Consider the following 23,513-nt stretch of genomic DNA (forward strand, 5'->3'; position numbering starts at 1 on the left):
AGAATAATTGTGATAAGGCACTAGTAATAAATCGGGTCAAAGATAATTTTCCACATTCCATCCTTTGTTTTTATTTGTAACATTTAAAACTAATAGTATAAGTTAAGTCATAAATCTAACTTTCATTAACTGGAAGTTTTTTCAACATGGGCTCACGAAGATTGTAGTGCTTCGCCATTTTCTGAAAGGAAAACCTTACGATGAAAGTTCTTCGGTACTTCGGTACTTACCTCACAGAAGGCAACGTCGATAGAGCAAATAGCCTGAGCAGACTCATTTCCATCAGCGTTTTTTGAGTTCACAACGCGAACCAATGGCAAACCATCGTCGCCGTTTTCAATGGAAATGATGTTCTCTTTGACAAGAAACGAAAGTTGCAAGGCATTCTGAACCGTGTCCATGAAGTTGTTAGGGTTACAAATTAACTTGAAGTATGGAATCGGCTGATTCCCTCCCTCTCTATACATCTGCCTGATTTGTTTTAGCATATAGGTAACGGAGGCGGCTCCTTCGTCCTTGCGATCCAGTTTATCACTTTTCGTCGGGCGCTTTTCCTCCACCTGATAAAATAAATAAAATAAGCGAGCAATTAAATAAAAATATTAGCTAATTTCACAATAATTTGCATAGGAAAAATCCAGAATTGGAACCACGCGAACTTTTTCAGGGGGTTTCAGGTTGAATTTTTTCGACGAAACGTTCGCTGCTCGTGTACATAGAAAATTCAGTAAGACAAATACAAAACTTATATTTATAAAATTGTTCTCCCCGAGCATTTAAAATCTAATCAAAAATTTGGTTAATGTTGTTAGTGAAACAAAATACAATACAAAAGTATATTGAAAAATTGGTAATAGGTTTAGTTGTAGCTTTAAGCACAGTAATTTAAAACAAATTAAAGTTTATAAAAATCAAACAACTAAATCAAATACTAAATTGCAACTCAGGGATGCAACAATGCTATTAAATGCTGTTGTCATTTTCCATTTATCTAAACTTCTATCACTTTTTGTTGCATGGAAAAAAAGTATGTTTTCTAACAGTTTTTAATGTGTTTTATAAAATAACTTTTGTTTACTGTATTTTTTTTTAAAATAGTGGTGGTATACATGTAAATAAAACAAGTTTTAAACGTATAATTTTGTAGCCGGCGGAAGCCTGCCAAAGTAGCGAGCGTGGCCGTTGTTTTCGTATAAAATGTATGGGAATTTGTTTTGACTACAAACATTTTGGTTTGGCGTCGAATTAATTTGATACAAAATAACAATAGTTAATCTAACAATGAGTATTAAAGGTATTAAAACTGGTTCATTATCATCATAAAAAAAAAAATAACCAAAAAAGAATAAGCTAATTTTTAGTTGCGAAAAGTTCTTTAAAAGTAGACAATTAATAATTTTAATGTTCATTAGGAAAACTAGAAAAATAGAGCATATTTTGAAGAACAAAAAAATGTATGCTACATTATTTTGATGTTTTTTTGAGCAATTTTGAAGAAGTTTTCCCTAACCAAATCCATAGGAATTTGCAGCCCATGTACAGATCCGACTGGGACGCCCTTTCGGACGAAAATACTTACTTGAGATTTCTGCTTGCGTTGAGCCCGCTGCTTGGGAATGACCTCCTTTGGAGCCACATCTATGAAGGGCAGCATACTATCACTCGTGAAGAGCGGTCTCCCAAATTGAATTGCCAGTGCGCAGACAGCGTCCCAATCCTCTTCTTGTTCTTTGAAAACCAAATCATTCTGTAAGATGTTCGAAACATTAAAGTGAAGCTCCAATAACCCACAGTAGGTACTTACGATCGCCGTGATCAGCATTCTGTCCGTAAAGTTGGTGTTGTACTGAATGGCTTTGCCAACAACTTCGTGATTGCGTCTCAGGAGTTCCGTGTCCAGAACAAGTTCCGTCGAGTTCGTCCGGCGGTCTTCATGGCCCTTGTTTATATCGTTGGCTGTTCGAATGATTTCTTCGATTGCCGCGATGGATTGGTCAAAAGTCTTGCTTTCAATCTGTTGCTCTGCATTAAAGGAATTATAACATTTGTGGTTTATTACTGCCATTACAAGGCCAAGCTCTGGCACTTACCTATCTCAATGTTCTTCTCAATCAAATTTTGCAAGCACAAGATCCGAACATCTTGAGCAGAGCCCTCCGCCTCGGATTGCGACTGGCTATCAGAAGCATTCATGGTTTACCAAATAAATATTGCTCAAAACAGAGTCAAAAGAACAGCAAATAGGAATGGACATCACAGTTCCTTTGAATATGATTTCTGTAAACAAATGCCTATCGATAGTTGGCTACTGTTAAGATACAACCACCTCCTGCCTTTGAAACGATGCAATTGGAACGTGTGTATCGAAACAAAAACAGTTTACAACCTTCGATTACGCGGAAAATGTTACATGGACTGCACACAAGCGCATCTTTCGCGTCTTATTAGCTGATTTTTGTTATATTTAATTTTGTTTTTATATTGAAAAACATTACTCTTTGAGATACCCTCTCATGTCTGTAACACAACCTAAATCAGTTGCAGATCCACATTTATTATCACTATTCTGGTTTTAGACAATGTGAACTGGGTTCTAACATCTAATCAATTACAATGTTAATGCCATAATATATAACTCAATAATCTAAGGACCACTCGTTCTCTGCAATAAAAGAGTCAACCACTTCCTTCATCGAAAAATTTGGTATTAGTTGATCCTGAGTGAGCTTCACACGTGTGACAGGATCAAAGTGTCCAACCCGCTGTAAATGCTCTTCTATGTCTTTGCGTTCATAGGTAATTCCAGATGGAGTTATCACAGGGTCCGTTAATATTTCAAAACTAATTTTGCCACATAGAAAATCGGGAACGTCGCGTTTCTGTAAAATATAATTTGGGAAGTTTAACATTGGCAAAATAAAAATCTTGTATATTTTCTTATGCAACTTACCCTTCTGCGTTCATCAACTTTAGAGAATATGTTATTTAGTTCTTTTATATGGTCGTCCTAAATAAAAAACATCAAATCATTATTAGTTCGTATGTTTTAATTCTTTGGTAGGTGACCTTCGCTTGGAAAATGGCGAAGGATTAACTTACACACTCTTGTTCGATTTCCTGTTGCTTGTCTTTTAGCTGTTCGTCGTGTGTAGTTTCATTAAGCTTTAAATTTGCCAAACGACTTTCCATGTCTCCTTTAATCAACCTGAAAAATAGTTGAAACGAATAATTTCGAAGAAGACAGCATTACCTCAACTCTCTTAATGATTAAATAAATTTTTATATCTGCCCTGAGAAGTATGCATAGATTAACTAGCAACATTGAACAATAAATTAGTCGAATATTTTAGTTTCTGTAAAAATAGATTTGTGAAGATTTGCTTTTGCGGTTTTAAGGTCAGGTTCATTTATATAAATAGTTATAGTTTGTTAAGTTTATCCCCAAGAGCGAGAGTTACTATTGGGGTGCCACAGAAATCTGAGACCGAGCATTCGGCGTCAGTTTCTTAAGTACGTCAATGTACATATATTTTACCTGACTGAGCGCTAAAGTAGTTTCTGGGACTCCCCTGTATTATAAAACTTCTTTCCTTCGCTCGCTTACCGATTCAAATAGCTTTGCAACTCAATTTCCTGCTGTATTCGCTTCTCCTCCAAGACGTTCCAACGTTTCTTGCGAGCTAGACGCAGCTGCAGAGTAATATCGTCGCCAAAGTTTTGCTTTTGTTCCTTGGAGAGATCGTAGGCTAGAATTTGAATACAGTTAGAGCATGGCCCAATCGTACGCTCAGGGATCTAACCCCGTTGAAGGTGCTTAATGGCCTCGTCGAAGCTGTCGATTTCCATGAGTCCTTGGCCCAGGAAGAAGTGTCCCTTCAGCAGGTTCCCGTCGATGTCCAGGGCGCGCCGGCAGTCCTGGCAGCACAGCTCCCATCGCTTCAGTTTCAGGTTGCAGAGGGCTCGGTTGGTGAAGTAGGTGGCGTTTGTGGGGTTCTTTATCTGTATGCGGCAGCATAAACATGGAGTGTAAACATTGCAATAGTACCATACGTGTGTACGATACTTACGATGGCCTTTGAGTAGCAGTTTATTGCGTCGTCATATTTTCGGGCTGCAAACAGGCAGTTGCCCTGCTCCTTCAGCTGCAGATCCGATAGATTGGTCGTGGAATATATGTGCTTGGTCGTCATCCTGGCGAATGTTGCGGCTGGTCCAGAGCTTTATTTTCTTCGAAGCACCTACCTATGAAAAGTGAGTGTGCAACAACACAGAAGCCCTGACAAATTCCTTTCCTTTTCACGGAGTAGGCAACTGGTACAAGGAATCAACAGTAACCAAAGCTTTAAGTGGGAAACGGGGGCGACTATTTAACGCCCATAACACCAATTAGTGCTCGGATTATCTGCCAGTATTTAATAAAACATAAAACAATTTTCAGCTTCGTTAATCGATGTGTTTCCCAGGGTTGTCGAAGCTCCCGAACCCAACTTAAAGCTGCATAATTATCGATTGCGTTATCGGTACTCGAATGATTTTCTTGCTATCGTGGGCACATTTTAAACTTGTCATCATTACTGTTAAAAAAATTACAAAAAATAAATCAAAAGATTTTAAAAAGTTTGCAACTTAAACTGGCTTACAAAAGCCGAATTTTTTCTTGGCCAAAGACAAAACTCTAAAATTCCCACTCCAAACTTGGAAAATTATCATCGCTTCATAGTTTTAAGAAAATTTTGGCGCTTTTTGTGGTATATTAACACATAAAGCATTACCCATTACGTTTTAGAGGTATTTTCGGTGTTGATTTAGTCGAGGTTTATGTTTAAACTTGTTTTCTCTTTATTATGTTTAAATATTTGAAACAAGGACGAATTCTAACTTATACAATCCAGAAAAAATTCAAAAATAAATCAAATAGATGTGCTTTAAGAATTACTTACACAGTTGAATAAACTAGTATTTTAACCCGACATATTAGGTAATTAATGTGTTAACTTGTAATGCATTTTAGCTTTGAATTATTTTTACCATAGAACAGAGTCGAATGAGAAAAAACAAACTACCTTGAAAAAGATAACTACAATATTCTTCACCTATGGCTTACAAGTACAAATCGAAATCTATGCGGTTGCTTGTATAGAAATTGGTGTTTTCGCCGCACTTTCGCACATAGACTCCGTTTTTGAAATAGTTTTCTTGGGACCATTTCAACATTTTCTCTGTGGTAAATGGGCCCTGGATTTCAGTCTCATCTTGCGACCACTTGAACTCCCAGGTCACCTCCGAGGTAGTCATCGTTGGTTTCGCAGCTGTATTCGAGGTCTTGGACCTCTCCAACTCTTTTGTTTCGAAATCATCCGCATACATGTCAATGTCATCGGCTGCTTTGGGCTTGCTGGTGCCCGGCAAATCAGCGATCTTGGACTTGATGCTTTCATAGGTCTCTTGATATATGTCCATATTGCCCGTCTTCGAAAGGATCTCATTGGCCAGCTCGGTGAGTTGGGAGATCTCCTGGGTCTTTGTGTCAACAATGCCTGCTTTCTTCTGCTTAATTCTTTGCAGAGTTGTCAGCACGGGACGCTGGCTCCCCAGTCGCTGCAGGGTCATCTTAACAGTCTCGCCCTCCTTCATGAACTCGAGCATTTTCATCAGATTCATGGACAAGTTAAAGGCCTTTCCCGCGGGTTCGATCTTATCATCATCCGAGGAGTTGGAGTTCTGATCATCCTTTGCAGGGTCGAAAGCATTCTTCTGATTGCCAATCTGTAACACGACTTATGGTTATATTAAGAATTGCAAGTATAATAATGGGATCCTACCTTAACCCAGTCTATGTTGTCTAGCCAGTTGTCTTTCGCTTCCGACTCCTTGTTCCAGTGATAGTGGCCATCTTTGTCGAAGTGCCCCTCCTCCAATTCTTCCTTCATATTAAACGGAGTCACCTTTACATCGTCCTCCACTTTTGCCACACCTTCCTCGCCTCCTTCGATGTCGCTATCATTAAGGTACTCCCTGCAAACACACGGCACCCAAATCAAAACAAACAATTGTTATTGTGGGTTCTTAGCCTTACCTCTCGTAGTCGTCCGAATCCTCTTCGTCTGAGTCGAGTGTGTGTTTCTTAAAGTTTTCTTCCTGTGCCTTCGCAGATGCCGCGTGTTTCCTTTTGCTCGCCATTGTATTAAAAAGCCAAAATAAACTCAACCAAAATGTAAATATTTTCACGCGTTTATTGATTTAATTAGGGATGGTACAATAAGTATATCGATAGATGGCCAACGAAGCCATTTTCTGTTCCAATTTCAAAATTCCTGGGGGTTTTATATTTGAAATATGTATTTTTTAGAAGCTATAACGTTTCATGTTCTACTTGAAATTGTTAATAATTATATAAAAAAATATAAAAATATAATATAACCTATTTCGTGTTTTCTTAGAATATTTTAACCAAACAATTAAAAAGGTTTATAATTTAAATGAGTTAATAGTCTAAAATAAATTGAATAAGCTTTGGTACACAAGTTAAAAAAAAAAACAATTCAAACTAGAATCCGCAAAAATAATAGAGCTTAAATATCGAAACTATTTTAAACCAAGCTCTGAAATGCGCCTGCGCTAATTTCGCACTCAAATTCTTTTCCTCCAATGTCATCCTGCTTGTGAGAGGTCCCTCATAGAATCAAAGTTGATAGTTTTCTTTTATTTAATCCATTGTGTTAAAACCAACCGCCACGTCAATGCGTTGCACTTAAAATCGCATGAATTATGGTAACCACCGACCATTGCCAATCCAAAATCGACCAAACCAAAAGCTAACCAGAGGAAAGTTTCCCCGCCCACCCAGTTAGAAAACACTCTGAATAATCCGTAAAGCAAACCTAAATCGTGTTATAACCCGCTCGGAAATACTACGATCAAACATGCCCATAGGAAGCATTATCAAAAAGGCATCTAGCTTCATACTGGGTGACGAAAGATTGGACAAGAAAATCGATATTTCTTACGAAGACAACGAAATCCTCTTCTGCAAGAATAACGTTTGCATTCATCCGCCCACCATCGCGAGGGATGAATCCGATATCCTACACAACCCCGGTTATCTGACGTGCACGACCAAGACCTTTGTGGACCAGTACAACAGCGCCAAGAGGCCGACGCTCTTGCTCACCTGGATACCGAACTCTTCGCTATGCAAATACACCAATCTGAACGCCGAGGATTGCCGGGGTCAGTGCAATCCGAGGACCAGGTCCCCGGACTCCCGGAACGGCTACTGTCACGTGACCATACCGCAGACGATCCAGGAGCGGGACATCCGGGAGGAAGAGGACAACGCGGCGGAGATGCAGGAGCTGAAGAACGAACTCCAGCCACTGCTGGGTGGTCAAACCGCCTCCATAGACGACCTCACGGCCTTGCTGAAGAACAACCCCATCACATCGGTGAACATAACGATTTCGAATCCGCAAATCGAGAACAGCAATATTTCGCAATCGTTCAACTGCATCACCATCCGGCCAGATGGAAATAACTGCGCCGACTGCGCCAGTGGACCGGGCGTGTCGGACGGCCCAGCTTGCGACAACCCGAAGTGGACGACCCCGGAGCTCTTGGCCTTCAAGCACAACCTAGAGTTTCCGGACAGCGGTAATTCGACGCCGGCCGATCGCCAGAAACCGGTGATGAAGTGTCGCCACTTTTCCGTTGACCTGAGCCAAATGCGATCGCTGCGCCTCTTCTTCAACGACGACAACTGCACTTCCGGGCAGCTGGTCATTGCGTCGCGGGAGTCGCAGTACAAGATACTGCACTTCCACTACGGCGGTCTGGACCACTTGGCCCAGGTCTTGCATCAGTGGCACTGCTTTCTGCACAACATCACATCGGAAACGGGTCAGGATAAGTTCGACCTGCCGTACAGGCACTTCATGGTCTGCCGGCCGGAGGTCAAGAAGTCGGAGATGCATCCGGATGAGGGGGATGTGAAGAAGATAACCACGAACTTCTTCTACGGCACACTGCTCAACGAGAAGGGCCAGATCGAGGACGACTTGCTTCTCAGGAAATGCGTGTTCTTCGGCGGCCTCGAGAAGAGCCTAAGGAAGACGGTGTGGCCTTTTCTCCTGAAGTGCTATTCCTTCTCATCAACGTTCGAGGACCGCGCAGTCCTCATGGACATTAAGCGGCAGGAGTACGAGGAAATAACGCGAAAGCGTCTGTACTCCATGTCCCCGGAGCAGCAGATACACTTCTGGAAGACTGTGCAAAATGTGGTCGAAAAGGACGTGGTTCGAACGGACCGCACTAATCCCTTCTTCTGTGGCGAGGACAACCCCAACACCGAGGTCATGAAAAACATTCTGCTCAACTTCGCAGTGTACAACACTGGGATGTCCTATTCTCAGGTGAGTTTCCATCAGATGAATAAATATTTAAAATGCTCATCCAATTGCACATATATCAGGGTATGAGCGATCTCTTGGCACCTGTCCTGTGCGAAGTGCAAAACGAGTCGGAGACCTTCTGGTGCTTCGTGGGCCTGATGCAGCGGGCGTTCTTCGTATGCACTCCCACCGACAGGGACGTGGACCACAACCTGAGCTACCTGCGGGAGCTGATCCGGGTGATGCTGCCGCGGTTCTACGAGCACCTGGAGCAGCACAACGACTCCATGGAGCTGCTCTTCTGCCACCGTTGGCTGCTCCTCTGCTTTAAGCGCGAGTTCACCGAGGCGGTGGTCATCCGGATGTGGGAGGCCTGCTGGTCCAACTACTTGACAGACTACTTTCATCTGTTCCTCTGTCTGGCCATCATCGCCGTCTATGCGGACGATGTGGTGGCCCAGAATCTGCGCCCGGACGAGATGCTGCTGCACTTCAGTTCGCTGGCCATGTACATGGACGGGCAGTTGATCCTGCGCAAGGCGCGCGGCCTGCTCCACCAGTACCGCCAGCTGCCGAAGATCCCGTGCACCCTGAGTGGCCTGTGCAAGCGTTGCGGGCCCGGGATGTGGGACTCGGAGCATCGTCCTGCGCTGGAATGCGTGGGCCACAGCGATGACGAAAAGTGCTCGCTCTCTATTGACTAGTTATCTAAATTTACACTGTTTAAACTCAGCAATAACTATTGTTGGCGACTGATAATTCGTCATTTACTATTAGCACACATTTTGCTTTGTATTGACTATTTTGCTGGCGTGCTTGGCTCTCCAAATCTCTTTGGTCACCTACGTTTAAGCGCCCGCTTTATTTGCAATTGAAAATGTTGACAGTTACAGGTGTTCCTTTCTTCTTATTTGCGTATATGTTAACCATTCATATTATTACTAAAACTAAAAGCTTATGGATACACAGAGTATATTGTTTGTAAAATAACTATTTTCTCAATTATCGTTTGTGATTTTAAGCTTCTTTTCAGTTGCCTATTCCCAAGGTACATATAAGCCAGCTACTAAATGTAAAAACAAATCAAACAAGCGAGTTATAATGAAACATTGGAATAAAGTTCAAAAACTGTATGGGTTCAACTCAGCTACTTTAAACAATGCATTATGTTCTGATTGGTCCAACAATTCTATTTGAATAGTAGTTATGCTAACTTTATTTAATAAAATCGTAAATTTTGTGATTAAATTAAGAATTCCTCTCTTAACGTTAGCGTTAGTATTGAGCATCGGATCTACGAAAAGGTTTACATTTGCGGTAACTGATCAATAGGAGTGGTAAACTTAAAGTCTTCGGGGAAGAGCTTAGCTGCGTGCGGATACATTAGTTTGTAGGACTGCCGGATGGTGACGTCGGCCACGCCGGCTATGTCACCGATTTCCTTCTGACTTCTCTTATGCTCAGAAGCTTGTGAGGCCATATAGATCGCGGCTGCAGCCACCGAAATTGGCGAACGGCCCGGAACGATATCCATTTCGACGGCTTTCTTAGCAATGTGCGTGGCAGCGCGTTGAACCATATTCGGCAGGTCTGATAATTCGGAAAATGTTTCAATTTCTCAGCTACCGAATCCCTCCAGAAACACTTACCCAAGTTGGCGCAAAAGCGGCACATGAAGTCCGCAGTGGTTATAAGATCTACACTTGTTTCAAGTGCCTTTAGCGTCAACTTGAAGCATCGACCGATTTCTTTTTTGCTGATCTTGCTGACGGCACATATTTCCTTGAATGTGCGAGGAACTCCTTCCTGACGGCAAGCAATGTACAGACAAGCAGATGCCTTTGCATCATTGGACCGACCCTTGAGGTTCTTTCCGTCATGGACCTAGAACAAAACTTCATCAGATCCCGGCCGCTTCTACCAAAATAGACTTTAACCTGTTTGAACAAGTTGTTGGCCCGATCGACAATGGTTTTTGGCAAGTTAATGCGATCGGCCATCGATGAAATTTCCTTAAAAGCTGAGATAAGGGAGCGATCCGAGCTGCTCATGGTACGTCTGTTTTGGTACTTGGGGGCCCCGAAGGCGTCGAAGGATGCGGACCCCGTGCCCGGTCCAATTATGGTGGACAGGTCTCCGCCGCTGAGCAGTGGATTCTCAGGGCCACCCACACGGCTAGGATCCACACCGCTTTTCTCGTTGCTGAAGGTTCGCCACTCGGAGCCTACATCAATTACGCGGTCGCCAACCACCAGACCACACTCCGAGCAAATCATGTCGCCAGCCCTGTAGTCCTCGATCAGCGGAGATTCGGGGTGTGCGTAACAGCACACCTTGTTATTGTCCAGTCTGCAAGCGGGAGGCATTAGTGAAAGCCCACAAATTGCTGGGGAACTTGGTTTTTACCTCGACGTCGATGCCATTTGTACTCTGTAAGCTGTATATTTTTTTAATACTCACATCAACTAGTGATGTGACTGGGCTCGATACAACGATAACTGGACAATCGATGACATATTTCCCTGTTGTTTTTGGAATTCGAGAAATCGAAACAACGGAATGAGTCGCTGGTCGAAAAGGGATCACGTAAAAATTTATGTGGCAAAACCAGAAAACTTACCTTATTTTTAAAACCAATTTTTTCTTATCTTACTTCATCCATTTTCCCACTTGCAAACAATAAGGGGGGTAAATATGACTTCAGTCCATTTCCTTAAAATATATGGTTTAGCTAATCAAAAAAAATTTATATATATATTTCACAAAATAAAATTACAATTTTACAAATATTTTAAACTTTGAAATAAATGCACACAGAATATGGAATGTATTCAACGCCGTTCCAGTCCCACCGTTCCATAAGAGACAATTTTTCACAGCTGAAACCTCGAACGCCGGTATGCTCACCCGAAGTGTCTCCTTTCGTAATTTCAATCGTCGCATAAACATAGAGGCGCCTTCAAACCATTAGATAGTTGCCAGCCCTAACTATTCCCTATTGTTATGGCAACAACAGGATGCCATGCTAAACAACTTTATTGACATGAAAAAATAGTATAGTTCTGTATTGATGTCCGTAGTTTGTACGAGTTCCGGTGCAAAAATTATCGGCCAACTTTAACTGGCCCTATACAAATTTCCAAGAGACTACTCTATCTGTGGGCACAGGCGAACCGGCAACAGCACTGCAGTCGCGACATGTTCAAGAACACTTTCCAATCAGGATTCCTATCGATTCTGTACAGTATTGGCTCGAAGCCTCTGCAGCTGTGGGACAAGAAAGTGCGCAATGGGCACATAAAGCGGATCACCGACAACGACATTCAGAGCCTCGTTCTTGAGATAGTCGGCACCAACGTCAGCACCACGTTCATAACATGTCCGGCGGATCCGAAGAAGACGCTGGGCATCAAACTGCCCTTCCTGGTTATGATCATCAAGAACATGAAGAAGTACTTTACTTTTGAAGTTCAGGTAAGCACCGACACGCCGAGATCAGCCCTTCGGAAGGCAGTAACTCCTTGATTTCCTCCCCTGAACAGGTTCTGGATGACAAGAACGTGCGGCGAAGGTTCAGGGCCAGTAACTACCAGTCGACAACTCGTGTCAAGCCATTCATTTGCACCATGCCCATGCGATTGGACGAGGGATGGAACCAGATCCAGTTCAACTTGTCCGACTTCACCCGTCGCGCATACGGCACGAACTATGTGGAGACACTCCGTGTACAGATCCATGCAAACTGCCGCATCAGACGCGTCTACTTCTCCGATCGCCTCTACTCGGAGGACGAGCTGCCGCCGGAGTTCAAGCTCTTCCTCCCCATTCAGAAGCCGGTGCAGAAGTCCAACGCCATTTGTAGCTAAACGCTAAATGCTTCTTCAACAAATTAGAGCACCTAACCCCTCGGAGTCGACGATTACAACGGCACAAATTGCACAAGACTGCCATCCAACACTCATTCAACACTTTATGGGAATCACGAATAAAAATTAATCATGTACATAAAGCGATTCTATTGCTCTCTTGTAAGTATCTCCGTCCCTGTCTCGGTGATCAGTATGGTGTGCTCAAACTGGGCGCTGCGCGCGCCATCCAAGCTAATCGCCGTCCAGCCGTCCTCCAGCACTCCTATATCCGGCCCTCCCAGCGACAGAATGGGTTCGATGGTGAAGGTCATGCCGGGCTGCATCTTTCCGGGCAACTCGTTGTCTGCGAATTATATATTAGCCAAGGAAAGCCAAAGTTTAAGTTGTGGCCAGCTTACAGTAGTGAAGTACTTCCGGAGGACCATGGAAATAGCTGCCGATGCCGTGCCCTATGAAGGCAGCAATCGACTCGAGCCCGTTTTCGTCGCAGTAGCTCTGTATAAACTTTCCAATCTCGTTGAACTCTACGCCCGGGGCACACAGCGAAATGCACTGATCCAAACAGGACTTCGTGGCCTCCACGAGGAAGCTCCCCCGCTCGTCCACCTCGCCCACCAGAAAGGTTTTCGAACAGTCGCCATGGTAGCCGTTCAAGAAGACTGTGACATCGATATTAATAATATCCCCGTTGGCCAACTGGCGGTCATCGGGGATTCCGTGGCAGGCTATGTTGTTGATGGAAGTGCAGATGGACTTTGGGAATCCGGCGTATCGCAGGGGTGAGGGATAGGCCTTGGATTCAATAATTCTACCGTGTGCGAAGGCGTCGATCTCGTCGGTGGTTCTTCCAACTGTGGCTAGTTTACCGCATTCCCGTAGTATCCGGGCCGCTAGTTTGCCGCTCACCCGCATCGCATCTATCTGAGCTTGGGTTTTGATTTCTGGGGAGCCCAAGGTGTTGCCCGGGGGCATGTTTTTAAAGTAGTACGGTGGCTTCTCGATGTCTTCGGGAACACCGCGCTCCGGGGAGACCAGGCCGGGGGAAACAATCTGCTCATATTTGCCGGTATCTCTGCAAGTGCACTCGTCTTGAGTCAAGTTTTAATTTTGTAATGTTACAACCAACCCTCCCCATACCCCTTGGCTTTTCCGAATTGAAAAAAGTTCCTGGCAATAGCTCTTTGGGCAATAAATCGCTGAAAAAGCGCTATTCTCCCCATTTTGTTTTGTTTTGATTACATGAACTGCAGTGTGACCAGCTTGAGATGTTATTATGCTGAACAGCTGATTATTAGTGGTATTCGTGTTTAGCATTTGTATACCCTTACGAAGAGTTTAATGATTAAAATGAAAAAATTAAATAATCTTTTACTCTTATAAATATAATTTTTTTATTATTTGAGTATTTCAAGGTGAATTTTAAAATCGGTACACCATATCATATAGCTTCCAAAGGAACGATCTGGTAATTATTATATCCAAAATATCATATAGTTGATAAGAAATAACTGAGATTACTTATATTTATTTTAAAAAAATTGAAAGCTCTATATACAGATTGCTCTCTTAGGTTAGCCTGCTTTCTAGTTCGTATTTCGTGTATCTGAGATTTTGAAAAACAAGTAATTTTTTTTCCAATTTCAAAAGCCAAACTAGCGAGTTTTAAAAAATGTTTAAAAATGTCCAAGTCTTTGTTACGGTTTCACCTTATAAATAAAAGAAAAAGCATTTATTAAATTTTCTTCGTTTATAATATATCTGCAAAAATCTTTAAAATATTGTTATGCCACATTATGTTTGTATTGGGTTTGTAGGGATCATCTTCTAAAGTAAGTTTCAGTTTTGTTGGTTCGACTACGAAGCGTGCGGGCGAAATGGGCGTGGCAGAAATGTAGTAAACCTAACTGGAATTCAATAAAATTGTGCAAAGTATCTAGCGGACAGAGTTTCTACGATCCCGAGGCCAGGTATGCAGAATATGTATACTTTATGTTGGCATCGCTCATCGCCAACTTTGCGATCAGCGAAACAATCAGACTTAAACTAACTCGAATTTGTAGGATACAGTCGGCTTAGAAGCTATTTAATGGATATCTTTAAGTTCTAAATTAGACACAGAAATCTATGACCTCTTTTGTGATATTGTTGTGTATCAACCCTCCGCTTAAAAGAGAAAACATGTTTACTGGTTGTTAATTATAAAGTTATCTCGTACTGGAGTACTGTTTTAATATTTTTGGATTTGAAAATTTGAGAGGGCCGAGTGTGTGCAGCACGGAAAACGGAGATTAATACATTTGTTACATTTCCAATGTACGCTGTCGGTATTGCAAGATAGTTTGACTTCCGATTTTCGGTTTATTACTCATAAAATAATTACAACTTAAGCGCTCCTCTCGATATCTGTACCTTCTGTATAATATGAACTAAATACGCGTTGTCAAACGGCCCGTGGATTCTTCGGTTGTTTACTTCGACCTCGATTGATGATGTGTACCAATAATCAAATGCCCACATTCACGCACTTATGCCGGCAGCTGCAGCTTCTTGCCCTTAAGAACTTTGGTAATGTATAAGTAGAAGAAGTCGCAGTACAATACGGTCTGGACGACTCCGGCGAAGATCGCGATGAGGTCGTAGTGCGACTCGACCATGTACCGGTAGACCCAGTTGAGCAAGTAAAGGGCGCGGTACGATCCCAGGGCGAAGAGGTAGTGGCTGGTGATGGACTCGGCCTCGCCGGTCCTGCTGACCAGGAAGAGCTGCGGCAGGATGGCCACCGATTCCAGGTAGATGGAGAAGGTCCAGAGCACCTCCATGACGGTAAACTCATGGTTGATCACCAGCGAGAGCAGGGCGCACGGCACCAGCAGGAATTCGATGCGGAACGAGTCGTGGTTGTGGTCGTAGGTGGCCTTAAACTTGACGTACATCAGGTACACCGTGGCACCGGACGTGGCCAAGAAGAGCACCTTCATCACCGAGTTGTACAGGCTCACGTAGGTGGTGAATAGGTCCAGGTAGCGCGTCAGGTAGACCACTGCGAACAGGATCTGCGACTTGCCCGAAATGCCGGCGCACGAGCGCGTCTTCCATATCTTCAGCAGCAGTATGATAATGGCAAACACATGCGAGAGGTCCCCAGCAAATCGGAAAATATTCATCTTGATCTTATCCGTCGACTTGGCTGTTGTTTGGTGTTTTTCCTTTTCCGTTCGCCTCTTTGCTGCGTGTCAGAACGCACCCCTAAGTGGAAATCGGATTGCATTCAGTGACAATGGGTGCGTTCCAGCGGTGAGGCAGCTGCATACGTTACCAAAATTACTTTTCGCCTAATTGCCAACGAGTAAAAAACGGAGGGCTTTGCCGCTTCCTCAAAAAACTTCTCAGAATGTCAGCATAAGTGAGAGAACCGAGAGAGTTCAAATGACGTGGCCGCATGTGAACAGTGGTTCGTGGCTCCGACTTTACACATTTATTCAGGGCTGGCACTCGTTCTGGGCTGGCAAAGTATTCGATAACCAGTAAGAACATTTGCAGTGTATATAAAATTGTAAATGCTGGCTCTCTTATTAATGACAAGTGTGCTGAATTTGAAATGTCAACTGTAGTAGTAAAAAAGAAATAACCTGGTTATAGAAAAAACATATCATGAAGCTTTGTGAGCTTTAAGGATTGCTATACCCCATTTATAAAAAGTGCAAGAACCCTGGGAGACAACTGCGGAAACTGTACTATTTATTTATAACATCAGTAAAAAATTAAAACAACTTTGTTTATGAATGTGTTTTTATATAAGAATTAATTTTTTTAATTTAGAATCTTCTAGGAGAACAGATAAATTAGATAGATATATTAACATATATGAATCTGTTAATATGAAATTTCTGCATATTATATTATATTATTTTTTGTAACTAATGAAGCTTTTTAAAAATCTCTTTATGCTATAATGTTTTTAATAGTAATTCCAGTAATTATCCTTAATTAAGAAATTAATTTTTTATTCGATACAAATGTATTCGATAGGTTTGCTTCTAATATACTAGAAAACATAAAATACCGCACGTACTCTCGATTTATTCTTTCAGCCTATCGAAAAACGCCGTGCTGAGGTTCCGGCATCTATTTTATTTACCAGCAGTTAAATTATTATAGAAATCAAACAAAATGGTAAGTAAATGTATAAATATAAGCAGTGCAAACTGTTTATTCGTCACCCTTTAGTTCAAAAACATTCTGTAGTTTTTTGTGTGTTATTTTCGCGGTTAGGGTGCCGTATTTACATTGATATGTACATGCATACACACATGCATGCGAAAAATAAAACAAATGGTTTCGCAAATTGCTGATTAGTCTTGTTTTCAATTAGTTCGCTTGAATTCATTATTTTAAGATCTTCGCTATCCTATTAACTGAAATTAAGCACCGTCCTTTTATACCGGTCCAAATGCATTTCCGAAAATGGCGCAGCGTACCCTTAAGCGCGGACATGCTATTAGATTTCACAACTAAACCCCATTTTTTATTTTAGACCATCGGCAAGAATAACAAAATGATTCAGCACCTGAATTATCGGGTGCGAATCGTCCTCCAGGATTCCCGCACCTTCATCGGGACCTTCAAGGCATTCGACAAACACATGAACTTGATTCTCGGAGATTGCGAGGAGTTCAGGAAGATTCGCTCGAAGAATTCCAAAGTGCCGGAGCGTGAGGAGAAGCGAGTGCTGGGCTTCGTCTTGCTGCGCGGCGAGAACATAGTTTCCCTCACGGTGGAAGGTCCTCCGCCGCCAGAGGAGGGTCTGCCCCGAGTGCCCATTCCGGGAGCAGCTCCTGGCCCGGGCATCGGTCGGGTGGCCGGACGAGGAGTGCCCATCAACATGTCCGCTGTGCCAGCGGGTCTCCAAGGACCTGTGAGAGGCGTGGGCGGACCCGCCCAGCAGCACATGGCTCCGATGGGACGGGGAGTGCCCCGGGCTCCGATGATGGGCGCCCCGCCACCGGGCATGATTCCCGGGGGGATGCCCTCGATGCCGGGCAGCATGGGACGCGGCGCTCCTCCACCGATGCGCGGTCCGCCGCCAAGCATGATCCGCGGAGCACCACCACCGGGCAGGGGTGGTTACTAGGTATACAGTACAAGCTTAAAAAACTCTTAGAAAACAATAAAACTACAATATTTTGTATCGATGGATTCTTGTATTTATGTGTTTAATGTAAGCATACGTACATACAATGATTATTGCTTTACATCGAATATATGAGAACCTAGAAGGGGCTGGATTTTTTCGTTGCCAGCCACATCGTTCCTTTATTAGGGGTTTGCAGTTACGACCGAAACGCCTCGTGAATGATTATACCTTTGGTACGTCGACTTGGATTTAATGCGTGTGCGTACAGGATGTTTTAGGCCCAGATGTTGGAGAGATCCCAGATCTTGATGAGTCTGTCCTGGCCCACTGTCAACAGGCGCTTGCGGTCCTCGTCGAGGTCCATGTAGACAATAGAGTGCTTGGCGTCATTAAATGAGGCCAACGAGGGGCGCTCGACGGTCTGGAGTTGTTTGCAGCACGGATCACAGGTACGAACATCAAACTCGAAGCCCATTATGGGTATGTTAATACGATTGGTAGAGCAATTGTCGCACACGGCTTTGCCGCAATGGCGACAATGATGCTGTCGGATTCCTGTGGGGGAGGAGTTCATGTTGGGAGATACAGTAACCAAATCGTCTGCCATTTGCCCAGCTTACCAAGCTGCTTTTGATCCATCATGGAGCGGAAGTTCCAGAAGAAGGGCCTGGAGCAAAGCTGACAGTTGTTGGACTCCACCCAGCCAGGAACTTCTTTTCGCATTGCGTTCATTTCCCAGAAAACAACTACAGAGTCTTCGCCGCAGCTTATCAGTTGTTGGGTTTGATTTGCGTAGGACAGGGCGGTAACTTTGTTGCTGCATGAACGGAAGTACAGATAAGTATACACTTTTTGGAATATTGTTGAGGCATTTGGCTACCTATGTCCCTGAAGCTCGTAAATAGTGCCACGTTTGCCACCGACATCCCAAACTATTACGGACTGATCGCAAGCGCCGCTGAACAAGAGCTGGGGTCCCTCAACCCATCTCAGACACCGGATTTCCGCTGAAACGTGGCAAAATTACATACATGTAGGTAGGATTTGCATTTATGTTGGGGTTAGCTCACCTGTGTGTCCTTTGAAGGTGGTGATCAGCTGAACGCCTTGAACATCACACCGCAGCATTGTTATTTGCCCAGCGTGATCGCCAACGAACGCGTACTTGGCTAATGCGTCAAACCTTAAGGAGATTAAATGTGGATTGAATGATTTTACAATACAATTTTAGGAACATTTAATCATTAATTAGGATGCTACAATAAGTTTACAGATTGAATTGAAAAGATAGGCCTAGAACCACGTTATAGGGGAACGGTTTAATCAAATTAAACCACCCGCTTATCTTATATTCAATGTCGCATCCCCCGATTTATCATACTTACTGGAGCGCTGTACATGGTGTCTCGAAGTTGTATCCGCCCACCCGTTTGCCGCTTTCCGTGCAGTGATAGGCAAACTGCTTATCTTTGCCCGCGGAAAGGACCCACTTGTGGGTCCTCGAGAAGACCACTGCTACCACTCGGGCCTGATGGGACAGGTAATCCCGCAGAAAGGACAGGCGATTGCAGTCTTCGGATAGAGCGTACTGGGTGACTGTGCCGTTCTCCTGGCCGACGTACAAGTGCCGGGACTCCGGAACGTACTCGATGGCCGTGCAGCCGGAAGGCATATACTGGCAAATACTTGGCCAATATTGGCCGGAGTCGCGCTTCAACCAAACTCGAACGGTTCTAACAGAAGAACATAAATACAAACGGGTTCGGTATAAATAGCTATATGTACATATTTGAGGGGCTTAGCCACGCACTTGTCATCTGAAACGCTAATTACGCCGTTTTCGCCCGGAATTAGGATGGCCGCGTTCACATCGTCGCTGCTGCCCTCCAGCTTACTCAGCAATTCCGGCTTCTTGGATGTGTTGAAGCGATCATTGTTGGTCCGCTGCGCTGGTTTTATTTCGGCAGCCATATTCTTCGGGGTGGAACCAGCCTGCTACGCCCAATTTTACGCCAGCTGAGCTAGTTTCGGTGAAAACAACAGATTTGCTGGGCTTGGCGATATGAATCGGTATACGTGATTCACAATCAATTAACGAAACAGTGATATTTTGTTTAATATACCTTAATATACTATACTAAGCTGTTATTGTAAAGCTCGTCAAGGTAGCATCGCCAAGTTCTGATTTGCTGCGGAACGGAGGAATCAGAACAAAAAACCCTTACGTGCTAAGTAAATATTGGTAAAAGTAAGGTTTTAATTGTTTAAATAAATATTAATTTTGTTTATTTTGGCTTTTTTGCATACACCTACACGAAAATGATATACAAAACGTATTTGAAGTTGAATAAAAGATAAGCATCCTCCTTAAAAGATATTATATATTCAAACATGAGTAACAAATCAGATATAATACTTTATTATGTATGTTTGGGATATGTAATACTATTCTAAAGGAATGATAATCCTCTGGGACTTTAATTTTTATATTAAATCTAATTTATCGTTTTTCTTTTTTGGGACTATAAATTATGTAGTATTATTAATAAATAAAAGATCAAAGATTAAAGAAACTTTCACATAAATGCTCTCTAACGACGGTGTTTCATGATTAAAAAAAAAGTGATCTCTAAATTAAGTTACCACAGTAAGCTTTCTTGATCAATCGGGAAGACTTTCTCCAATCATATTTCCGATTGAGGAAAATGTTCGCAACAGCATGCCGGTCACTCTAATCTGGATCGGATAAGCGGCCAGTTTTAAAATGGAGGGAAAACAACAGAGAAAATGCGAAATATGTCAATTTGACGACAACGATGAGGTGCTCTACGGCGAGTGGATGGTCTCGAGGCAGCTGCACGTGCACTACTACTGCCTGGTGAGTGGATCCATTTGCCAGTCGACAGATCACCTAGTAATGTGGGTTCCCCGATCCGATTCCGCCAGCTGCTGTCAACCCATTTGCCGCAGCGCGGCAGCGACTCCAGCGGAATCCTGGGCTTCCTGATGCGCGACATCCGCGAGGAGGCGGCCGCCGCCAGGAAGAGGAAGTGCCACTACTGCCAGCAGATGTCGGCCAGTATCCAGTGCCACGGATGCCGGGTGGTCTTCCATTTGAAGTGTGGACTGAACAATCAGTGTGCCTTCGAGTTCACTGGCCAGTACAACAGCTATTGCGACTCCTGCGTGCCGACGGATGACTACCAGCGAGAAGTGATGGCCAATCCGCCGAAGAAACGACTCTGCGACATTTGCTTAGTTCCCATCCTCGTATTCAAAATGTTCCAAATTACCTACGGGGACTGCTGTCGCCGGGGATTTGCCCATAAGTCGTGCATGCGGCGCTATGCCCTGGCCTCCGGCTATTACTTGCGCTGCATTTGGTGTCGGTCGAAGAGCTTCCGGGACTCGATACGCCTGCAGTCGGTGTTCGTGCCGGATCGCGATGCCATGTGGGAGAAGCAGAGGAACGCCTACAGGGAGCTCCACGAGCGCAACTTGCGATGCAGCGAGACCAATTGTCTGTGCCCCAATGGCAGGTTTTATAACAAGTCCTCCTGGCGGATGCTGTCCTGCAAACTGTGCGGCTGCATGGGCGCACATAGCAAGTGCCTTGCTGGCACCGTACGAATCTCTAGGGGAACCGAGCCCAGCGAATTCAAGTGCTCCACGTGCCAGGAACTGGAAGCAAATATAGCTGAGCGGCCGGCACGCAGTTCAAATGCTTCTATCGCTGGCGCCGAGGGGAAAGTGAACTCCTCGTTTTATGTGAAGAAAATTGGACCGGATGAGCCGGCTCTTCCCGATACCCAGGCGCCTGTCTTTTCCGACGACGATGACAACGATACGAGTTCAACTAGTAATTCGAGTAACATCACGGTGATCGCCACCCAGTTGCAAACCATGGCCACCAGTGAGACTCCACCACCAAACATCGAGCCTTCAATAATCGAGATTCTGGACTCCTCGCAGTCCCAGTCTCCAATCGAGAGTCCCGACTCGCTAGAGCTAGCCATCAATGTTCCTGATTCGCTGCAGCCGCAGATAGCAATCAATAGTCCTGATTCGCCAAAGTCAGCAGTCACCGCAGACTCGCCAGAGCCTGAGCTCGAAGAGGATCCCAATACCCTACTTGTGCTAAAGAGGTCCTTCCGCCACGCAGACGAACCCTTCTTTTACCTGGTTATCTACGAGTTTGAGCAGGGCACATGCAAGGGAAAGTGCACCGGATCCTGCGTACTACGATTTAGCGAAGACGACGCCCGCATCCAGGACAAGTCGCAGAAGGCATTGCAGCGCGTGAAGGTAACACCAGACGATGTATGGTGTCGTGACAAGGACACCGGCATCTTTGGTCAGATCGATAAGTTCCATGAAATGCTTAAATCAAAAACTGAACAGAATTGAAATTTACCCTATGGCCGAATTGAGGTTTTTACGTTACGTTGTTATATTTAAAAGTTGGCATAGTTATCTATGTTTTTTGCTTAAAAACATAAACTTGGATTTATTTCTGAGTTATATACGATTTTAATTCAGAACTGCGACATATAAAAACCAAAACTATATCATTAATTTAGTCATTACAAATTAATATACTGGTCCTGAGGCATTCGAGCATTTGTATATATTTTCATTTATTATTTAGTTTACACGCTACTGTTAGAAACTACATCTTCATTACTTCTCCATTGATACCATATCCCTGCAAATAAAGAAGGCGGCCACCAGGGCGGCCGTTTGAGCAACTTCCGTACATCCTTTGGCCAAACGTTCTTCGATTTGTGCCAGCTTGACAATAAGCTGGTTCATGACGGACATTGGCAGTTCAACTGTTGAAGGTGCACAGATAAATAAGTTATTCGGATGATATAAAAAGACACTTACGCCGCATAACAAACAAGTGCAGTTCGGTTATGATGTCTTCCAACGCGAGGCCTCTGGCATACTTTGCATTTTCGACAGCTGTGCAAAGATAAATAGAAACTTAGGAAGTGTACTTTCAATTTTCGAGTGAAGCCATACTTTTGAACGAGTCCTCCAAGCTGCTGCCAGACAGCAAGGCCTTGAGAATCTGTTCGATGTCCTGCCTCAACGGATAGCCCACGCACATGTAGACATTGTCCTCGTTGACCTTATCAAAGGCCATCACAGTGCTTTGCAGAACGTTAAGAACCTTTCGCATATCGCCTTTTGCCAGAGTGAGCAGCGCCCGTTTGCCATCCTCGGTTATTTGGACGCTAGTGAAATGGAACAATATAAAAACGAACTATTACAGCGTGTGAGACTTACGCTTCAGCTTCAATGATTTTTTCCAGGCGGGGCATCATCTGGTCCTGAGATAGTGGGGCGAATCGGAAGCGGGTGCAACGCGACTGGAGGGCCGGAATGATTTTGCTCAGATAGTTGCAAATCACACAGAACCGCACGTTGTCCGTGTACTTTTCAATGATTCGACGCAGGGCATTCTGGGCGTCGTTGGTCATGGCATCGGCCTCGTCCAGAATGATCAGTTTGAATGTGTCGCAGAAAATGGTTCGCGTGGAGGCAAAGTTGAGGATCTGACCTCGCACAATTCCGATTCCTCGGTCATCCGAGGCATTGAGCTCCAAGACCATGGACTTGAACTGCTGCGGCGAGTAGAGTTGACGGGCACAAGCCAAGATTGTGCTCGTTTTGCCCGTGCCAGGAGGCCCGTAGAAAAGAAGATGGGGCAACTGCTTGCGACTTATAAAGCGGGTGACTGTAAGAAAAAAAGGACCATCAAACTGCAGTCGTAGGGCAAAGCACTCGAGCTCACTTGTTGATATTATTTCCTCGTGAGATATCAAATCATCTAAGCCACTTGGACGGTACTTCTCCACCCTAAAAATGGTCACAGAGATTAATTGTGATCCTGGAAGATCTAACGACATGTTACCAAGGCATGCGCACTGCGGGTCCACTAGTGTCCGTCATTGCTGAAATTTATTTGTTTGTTTAATAGTTAAATTAAATACGGGGGACGCAAGCCAGTTTCGGTGCAGAAATGCCGGCAAAAAGCGATAGTTCGATTAATGTCAAGATAGCGGAAAAATAAGGTCTAATCGAAAATGGGTAACGGCATTCTATTAACATCGGCGT

General features: G+C 43.9%; 12 protein-coding genes across 13 annotated transcripts; 4 read left to right on the forward strand and 8 right to left on the reverse strand.

Moving 5' to 3' along the window:
• Positions 1 to 43: 43 nt before the first annotated feature.
• Positions 44 to 2,288, reverse strand: LOC108033385 (uncharacterized). Its single transcript, XM_017107704.3, has 5 exons — positions 2,091 to 2,288; positions 1,805 to 2,022; positions 1,580 to 1,747; positions 231 to 560; positions 44 to 181 (listed from the first exon to the last, which is right to left on the reverse strand). Exons 1-5 carry the CDS (start codon positions 2,191 to 2,193, stop codon positions 116 to 118), a joined length of 885 nt encoding a protein of 294 aa, XP_016963193.1. The 5' UTR covers positions 2,194 to 2,288; the 3' UTR covers positions 44 to 115.
• Positions 2,289 to 2,534: 246 nt separating this feature from the next.
• On the reverse strand, positions 2,535 to 4,478 carry LOC108033320 (E3 ubiquitin-protein ligase CHIP). Its single transcript, XM_017107598.3, has 6 exons — positions 4,068 to 4,478; positions 3,801 to 3,999; positions 3,605 to 3,746; positions 3,100 to 3,205; positions 2,951 to 3,007; positions 2,535 to 2,879 (listed from the first exon to the last, which is right to left on the reverse strand). Exons 1-6 carry the CDS (start codon positions 4,188 to 4,190, stop codon positions 2,637 to 2,639), a joined length of 870 nt encoding a protein of 289 aa, XP_016963087.1. The 5' UTR covers positions 4,191 to 4,478; the 3' UTR covers positions 2,535 to 2,636.
• A 337-nt stretch (positions 4,479 to 4,815) lies between these two features.
• LOC108033323 (CD2 antigen cytoplasmic tail-binding protein 2 homolog) lies at positions 4,816 to 6,247 on the reverse strand. The gene is made up of 3 exons (XM_017107609.3): positions 6,077 to 6,247; positions 5,823 to 6,015; positions 4,816 to 5,766 (listed from the first exon to the last, which is right to left on the reverse strand). The coding sequence occupies exons 1-3, from the start codon at positions 6,178 to 6,180 to the stop codon at positions 5,101 to 5,103; spliced, it is 963 nt and encodes a 320-aa protein (XP_016963098.1). The 5' UTR covers positions 6,181 to 6,247; the 3' UTR covers positions 4,816 to 5,100.
• A 383-nt stretch (positions 6,248 to 6,630) lies between these two features.
• LOC108034045 (TBC1 domain family member 16) lies at positions 6,631 to 9,187 on the forward strand. The gene is made up of 2 exons (XM_017108792.3): positions 6,631 to 8,408; positions 8,468 to 9,187. The coding sequence occupies exons 1-2, from the start codon at positions 6,924 to 6,926 to the stop codon at positions 9,089 to 9,091; spliced, it is 2,109 nt and encodes a 702-aa protein (XP_016964281.1). The 5' UTR covers positions 6,631 to 6,923; the 3' UTR covers positions 9,092 to 9,187.
• A 387-nt stretch (positions 9,188 to 9,574) lies between these two features.
• On the reverse strand, positions 9,575 to 10,920 carry LOC108034046 (transcription initiation factor IIB). The gene is made up of 4 exons (XM_017108793.3): positions 10,794 to 10,920; positions 10,325 to 10,736; positions 10,037 to 10,271; positions 9,575 to 9,977 (listed from the first exon to the last, which is right to left on the reverse strand). The coding sequence occupies exons 1-4, from the start codon at positions 10,808 to 10,810 to the stop codon at positions 9,694 to 9,696; spliced, it is 948 nt and encodes a 315-aa protein (XP_016964282.1). The 5' UTR covers positions 10,811 to 10,920; the 3' UTR covers positions 9,575 to 9,693.
• Positions 10,921 to 11,299: 379 nt separating this feature from the next.
• LOC108034267 (cilia- and flagella-associated protein 20) lies at positions 11,300 to 12,396 on the forward strand. The gene is made up of 2 exons (XM_017109126.3): positions 11,300 to 11,861; positions 11,930 to 12,396. Exons 1-2 carry the CDS (start codon positions 11,586 to 11,588, stop codon positions 12,251 to 12,253), a joined length of 600 nt encoding a protein of 199 aa, XP_016964615.1. The 5' UTR covers positions 11,300 to 11,585; the 3' UTR covers positions 12,254 to 12,396.
• LOC108034266 (methionine aminopeptidase 1D, mitochondrial) lies at positions 12,338 to 13,513 on the reverse strand. The gene is made up of 3 exons (XM_017109125.3): positions 13,394 to 13,513; positions 12,655 to 13,328; positions 12,338 to 12,599 (listed from the first exon to the last, which is right to left on the reverse strand). Exons 1-3 carry the CDS (start codon positions 13,474 to 13,476, stop codon positions 12,403 to 12,405), a joined length of 954 nt encoding a protein of 317 aa, XP_016964614.1. The 5' UTR covers positions 13,477 to 13,513; the 3' UTR covers positions 12,338 to 12,402.
• A 932-nt stretch (positions 13,514 to 14,445) lies between these two features.
• On the reverse strand, positions 14,446 to 15,734 carry LOC108034234 (ER lumen protein-retaining receptor). Of its 2 annotated transcripts, none has more exons than XM_017109081.3 (2): positions 15,573 to 15,734; positions 14,446 to 15,502 (listed from the first exon to the last, which is right to left on the reverse strand). In XM_017109081.3, exon 2 carries the CDS (start codon positions 15,418 to 15,420, stop codon positions 14,782 to 14,784), a length of 639 nt encoding a protein of 212 aa, XP_016964570.1. In that variant the 5' UTR covers positions 15,421 to 15,502; positions 15,573 to 15,734; the 3' UTR covers positions 14,446 to 14,781. The 2 variants fall into 2 exon arrangements, with proteins under 2 accessions (XP_016964570.1, XP_016964572.1); XM_017109083.3 differs by having other exon boundaries at positions 15,568 to 15,733.
• A 611-nt stretch (positions 15,735 to 16,345) lies between these two features.
• Positions 16,346 to 17,448, forward strand: LOC108034184 (small nuclear ribonucleoprotein-associated protein B). Its single transcript, XM_017109002.3, has 2 exons — positions 16,346 to 16,429; positions 16,791 to 17,448. The coding sequence occupies exons 1-2, from the start codon at positions 16,427 to 16,429 to the stop codon at positions 17,385 to 17,387; spliced, it is 600 nt and encodes a 199-aa protein (XP_016964491.1). The 5' UTR covers positions 16,346 to 16,426; the 3' UTR covers positions 17,388 to 17,448.
• Positions 17,438 to 19,515, reverse strand: LOC108034183 (WD repeat and FYVE domain-containing protein 2). Its single transcript, XM_017109001.3, has 6 exons — positions 19,201 to 19,515; positions 18,776 to 19,123; positions 18,461 to 18,573; positions 18,271 to 18,397; positions 18,011 to 18,207; positions 17,438 to 17,945 (listed from the first exon to the last, which is right to left on the reverse strand). Exons 1-6 carry the CDS (start codon positions 19,359 to 19,361, stop codon positions 17,665 to 17,667), a joined length of 1,227 nt encoding a protein of 408 aa, XP_016964490.1. The 5' UTR covers positions 19,362 to 19,515; the 3' UTR covers positions 17,438 to 17,664.
• Positions 19,516 to 20,111: 596 nt separating this feature from the next.
• Positions 20,112 to 22,146, forward strand: LOC108034232 (pineapple eye protein). Its single transcript, XM_017109079.3, has 2 exons — positions 20,112 to 20,268; positions 20,337 to 22,146. Exons 1-2 carry the CDS (start codon positions 20,155 to 20,157, stop codon positions 21,795 to 21,797), a joined length of 1,575 nt encoding a protein of 524 aa, XP_016964568.1. The 5' UTR covers positions 20,112 to 20,154; the 3' UTR covers positions 21,798 to 22,146.
• On the reverse strand, positions 21,987 to 23,459 carry LOC108034233 (replication factor C subunit 5). Its single transcript, XM_017109080.3, has 6 exons — positions 23,311 to 23,459; positions 23,191 to 23,255; positions 22,683 to 23,133; positions 22,416 to 22,630; positions 22,278 to 22,355; positions 21,987 to 22,222 (listed from the first exon to the last, which is right to left on the reverse strand). Exons 1-6 carry the CDS (start codon positions 23,346 to 23,348, stop codon positions 22,071 to 22,073), a joined length of 999 nt encoding a protein of 332 aa, XP_016964569.1. The 5' UTR covers positions 23,349 to 23,459; the 3' UTR covers positions 21,987 to 22,070.
• Between the last annotated feature and the right edge of the window lie 54 nt (positions 23,460 to 23,513).

Source organism: Drosophila biarmipes, chromosome 2L, assembly GCF_025231255.1.
Source record: "Drosophila biarmipes strain raj3 chromosome 2L, RU_DBia_V1.1, whole genome shotgun sequence".
Lineage (NCBI taxonomy): Eukaryota > Metazoa > Arthropoda > Insecta > Diptera > Drosophilidae > Drosophila > Drosophila biarmipes.

What these genes read in the sequence shown, in the direction of transcription:
- LOC108034045 (XM_017108792.3), top strand. Translation starts at nt 6,924, where the DNA reads ATGCCCATAGGAAGCATTATCAAAAAGGCATCTAGCTTCATACTGGGT. An exon ending in CTGGGATGTCCTATTCTCAG is followed by an intron (nt 8,409 to 8,467) that starts GTGAGTTTCCAT and finishes CACATATATCAG; the next exon opens with GGTATGAGCGATCTCTTGGC.
- LOC108034234 (XM_017109081.3), bottom strand. Translation starts at nt 15,420, where the DNA reads ATGAATATTTTCCGATTTGCTGGGGACCTCTCGCATGTGTTTGCCATT.
- LOC108033320 (XM_017107598.3), bottom strand. Translation starts at nt 4,190, where the DNA reads ATGACGACCAAGCACATATATTCCACGACCAATCTATCGGATCTGCAG. An exon ending in CATTAAGCACCTTCAACGGG is followed by an intron (nt 3,747 to 3,800) that starts GTTAGATCCCTG and finishes TTCAAATTCTAG; the next exon opens with CCTACGATCTCTCCAAGGAA. An exon ending in TTGCAAAGCTATTTGAATCG is followed by an intron (nt 3,206 to 3,604) that starts GTAAGCGAGCGA and finishes ACTATTTTTCAG; the next exon opens with GTTGATTAAAGGAGACATGG.
- LOC108034233 (XM_017109080.3), bottom strand. Translation starts at nt 23,348, where the DNA reads ATGACGGACACTAGTGGACCCGCAGTGCGCATGCCTTG. An exon ending in CCCGCAGTGCGCATGCCTTG is followed by an intron (nt 23,256 to 23,310) that starts GTAACATGTCGT and finishes GACCATTTTTAG; the next exon opens with GGTGGAGAAGTACCGTCCAA. An exon ending in AAAATCATTGAAGCTGAAGC is followed by an intron (nt 22,631 to 22,682) that starts GTAAGTCTCACA and finishes CCATTTCACTAG; the next exon opens with CGTCCAAATAACCGAGGATG.
- LOC108034183 (XM_017109001.3), bottom strand. Translation starts at nt 19,361, where the DNA reads ATGGCTGCCGAAATAAAACCAGCGCAGCGGACCAACAATGATCGCTTC. An exon ending in TACGAGCTTCAGGGACATAG is followed by an intron (nt 18,208 to 18,270) that starts GTAGCCAAATGC and finishes CCGTTCATGCAG; the next exon opens with CAACAAAGTTACCGCCCTGT. An exon ending in GATGGATCAAAAGCAGCTTG is followed by an intron (nt 17,946 to 18,010) that starts GTAAGCTGGGCA and finishes CCTCCCCCACAG; the next exon opens with GAATCCGACAGCATCATTGT.
- LOC108034266 (XM_017109125.3), bottom strand. Translation starts at nt 13,476, where the DNA reads ATGGGGAGAATAGCGCTTTTTCAGCGATTTATTGCCCAAAGAGCTATT. An exon ending in CAATTCGGAAAAGCCAAGGG is followed by an intron (nt 13,329 to 13,393) that starts GTATGGGGAGGG and finishes GTGCACTTGCAG; the next exon opens with AGATACCGGCAAATATGAGC. An exon ending in TCCGGAAGTACTTCACTACT is followed by an intron (nt 12,600 to 12,654) that starts GTAAGCTGGCCA and finishes TATAATTCGCAG; the next exon opens with ACAACGAGTTGCCCGGAAAG.
- LOC108034267 (XM_017109126.3), top strand. Translation starts at nt 11,586, where the DNA reads ATGTTCAAGAACACTTTCCAATCAGGATTCCTATCGATTCTGTACAGT. An exon ending in ACTTTACTTTTGAAGTTCAG is followed by an intron (nt 11,862 to 11,929) that starts GTAAGCACCGAC and finishes TCCCCTGAACAG; the next exon opens with GTTCTGGATGACAAGAACGT.
- LOC108034232 (XM_017109079.3), top strand. Translation starts at nt 20,155, where the DNA reads ATGGAGGGAAAACAACAGAGAAAATGCGAAATATGTCAATTTGACGAC. An exon ending in ACGTGCACTACTACTGCCTG is followed by an intron (nt 20,269 to 20,336) that starts GTGAGTGGATCC and finishes CGATTCCGCCAG; the next exon opens with CTGCTGTCAACCCATTTGCC.
- LOC108034046 (XM_017108793.3), bottom strand. An exon ending in CCAACAACTTGTTCAAACAG is followed by an intron (nt 10,272 to 10,324) that starts GTTAAAGTCTAT and finishes GTTTTGTTCTAG; the next exon opens with GTCCATGACGGAAAGAACCT. An exon ending in CCGCTTTTGCGCCAACTTGG is followed by an intron (nt 9,978 to 10,036) that starts GTAAGTGTTTCT and finishes CCGAATTATCAG; the next exon opens with ACCTGCCGAATATGGTTCAA.
- LOC108033323 (XM_017107609.3), bottom strand. Translation starts at nt 6,180, where the DNA reads ATGGCGAGCAAAAGGAAACACGCGGCATCTGCGAAGGCACAGGAAGAA. An exon ending in GATTCGGACGACTACGAGAG is followed by an intron (nt 6,016 to 6,076) that starts GTAAGGCTAAGA and finishes GTGTGTTTGCAG; the next exon opens with GGAGTACCTTAATGATAGCG. An exon ending in ACAACATAGACTGGGTTAAG is followed by an intron (nt 5,767 to 5,822) that starts GTAGGATCCCAT and finishes GTCGTGTTACAG; the next exon opens with ATTGGCAATCAGAAGAATGC.
- LOC108033385 (XM_017107704.3), bottom strand. Translation starts at nt 2,193, where the DNA reads ATGAATGCTTCTGATAGCCAGTCGCAATCCGAGGCGGAGGGCTCTGCT. An exon ending in GAATGCTGATCACGGCGATC is followed by an intron (nt 1,748 to 1,804) that starts GTAAGTACCTAC and finishes AACATCTTACAG; the next exon opens with AATGATTTGGTTTTCAAAGA. An exon ending in AACGCAAGCAGAAATCTCAA is followed by an intron (nt 561 to 1,579) that starts GTAAGTATTTTC and finishes TTATTTTATCAG; the next exon opens with GTGGAGGAAAAGCGCCCGAC.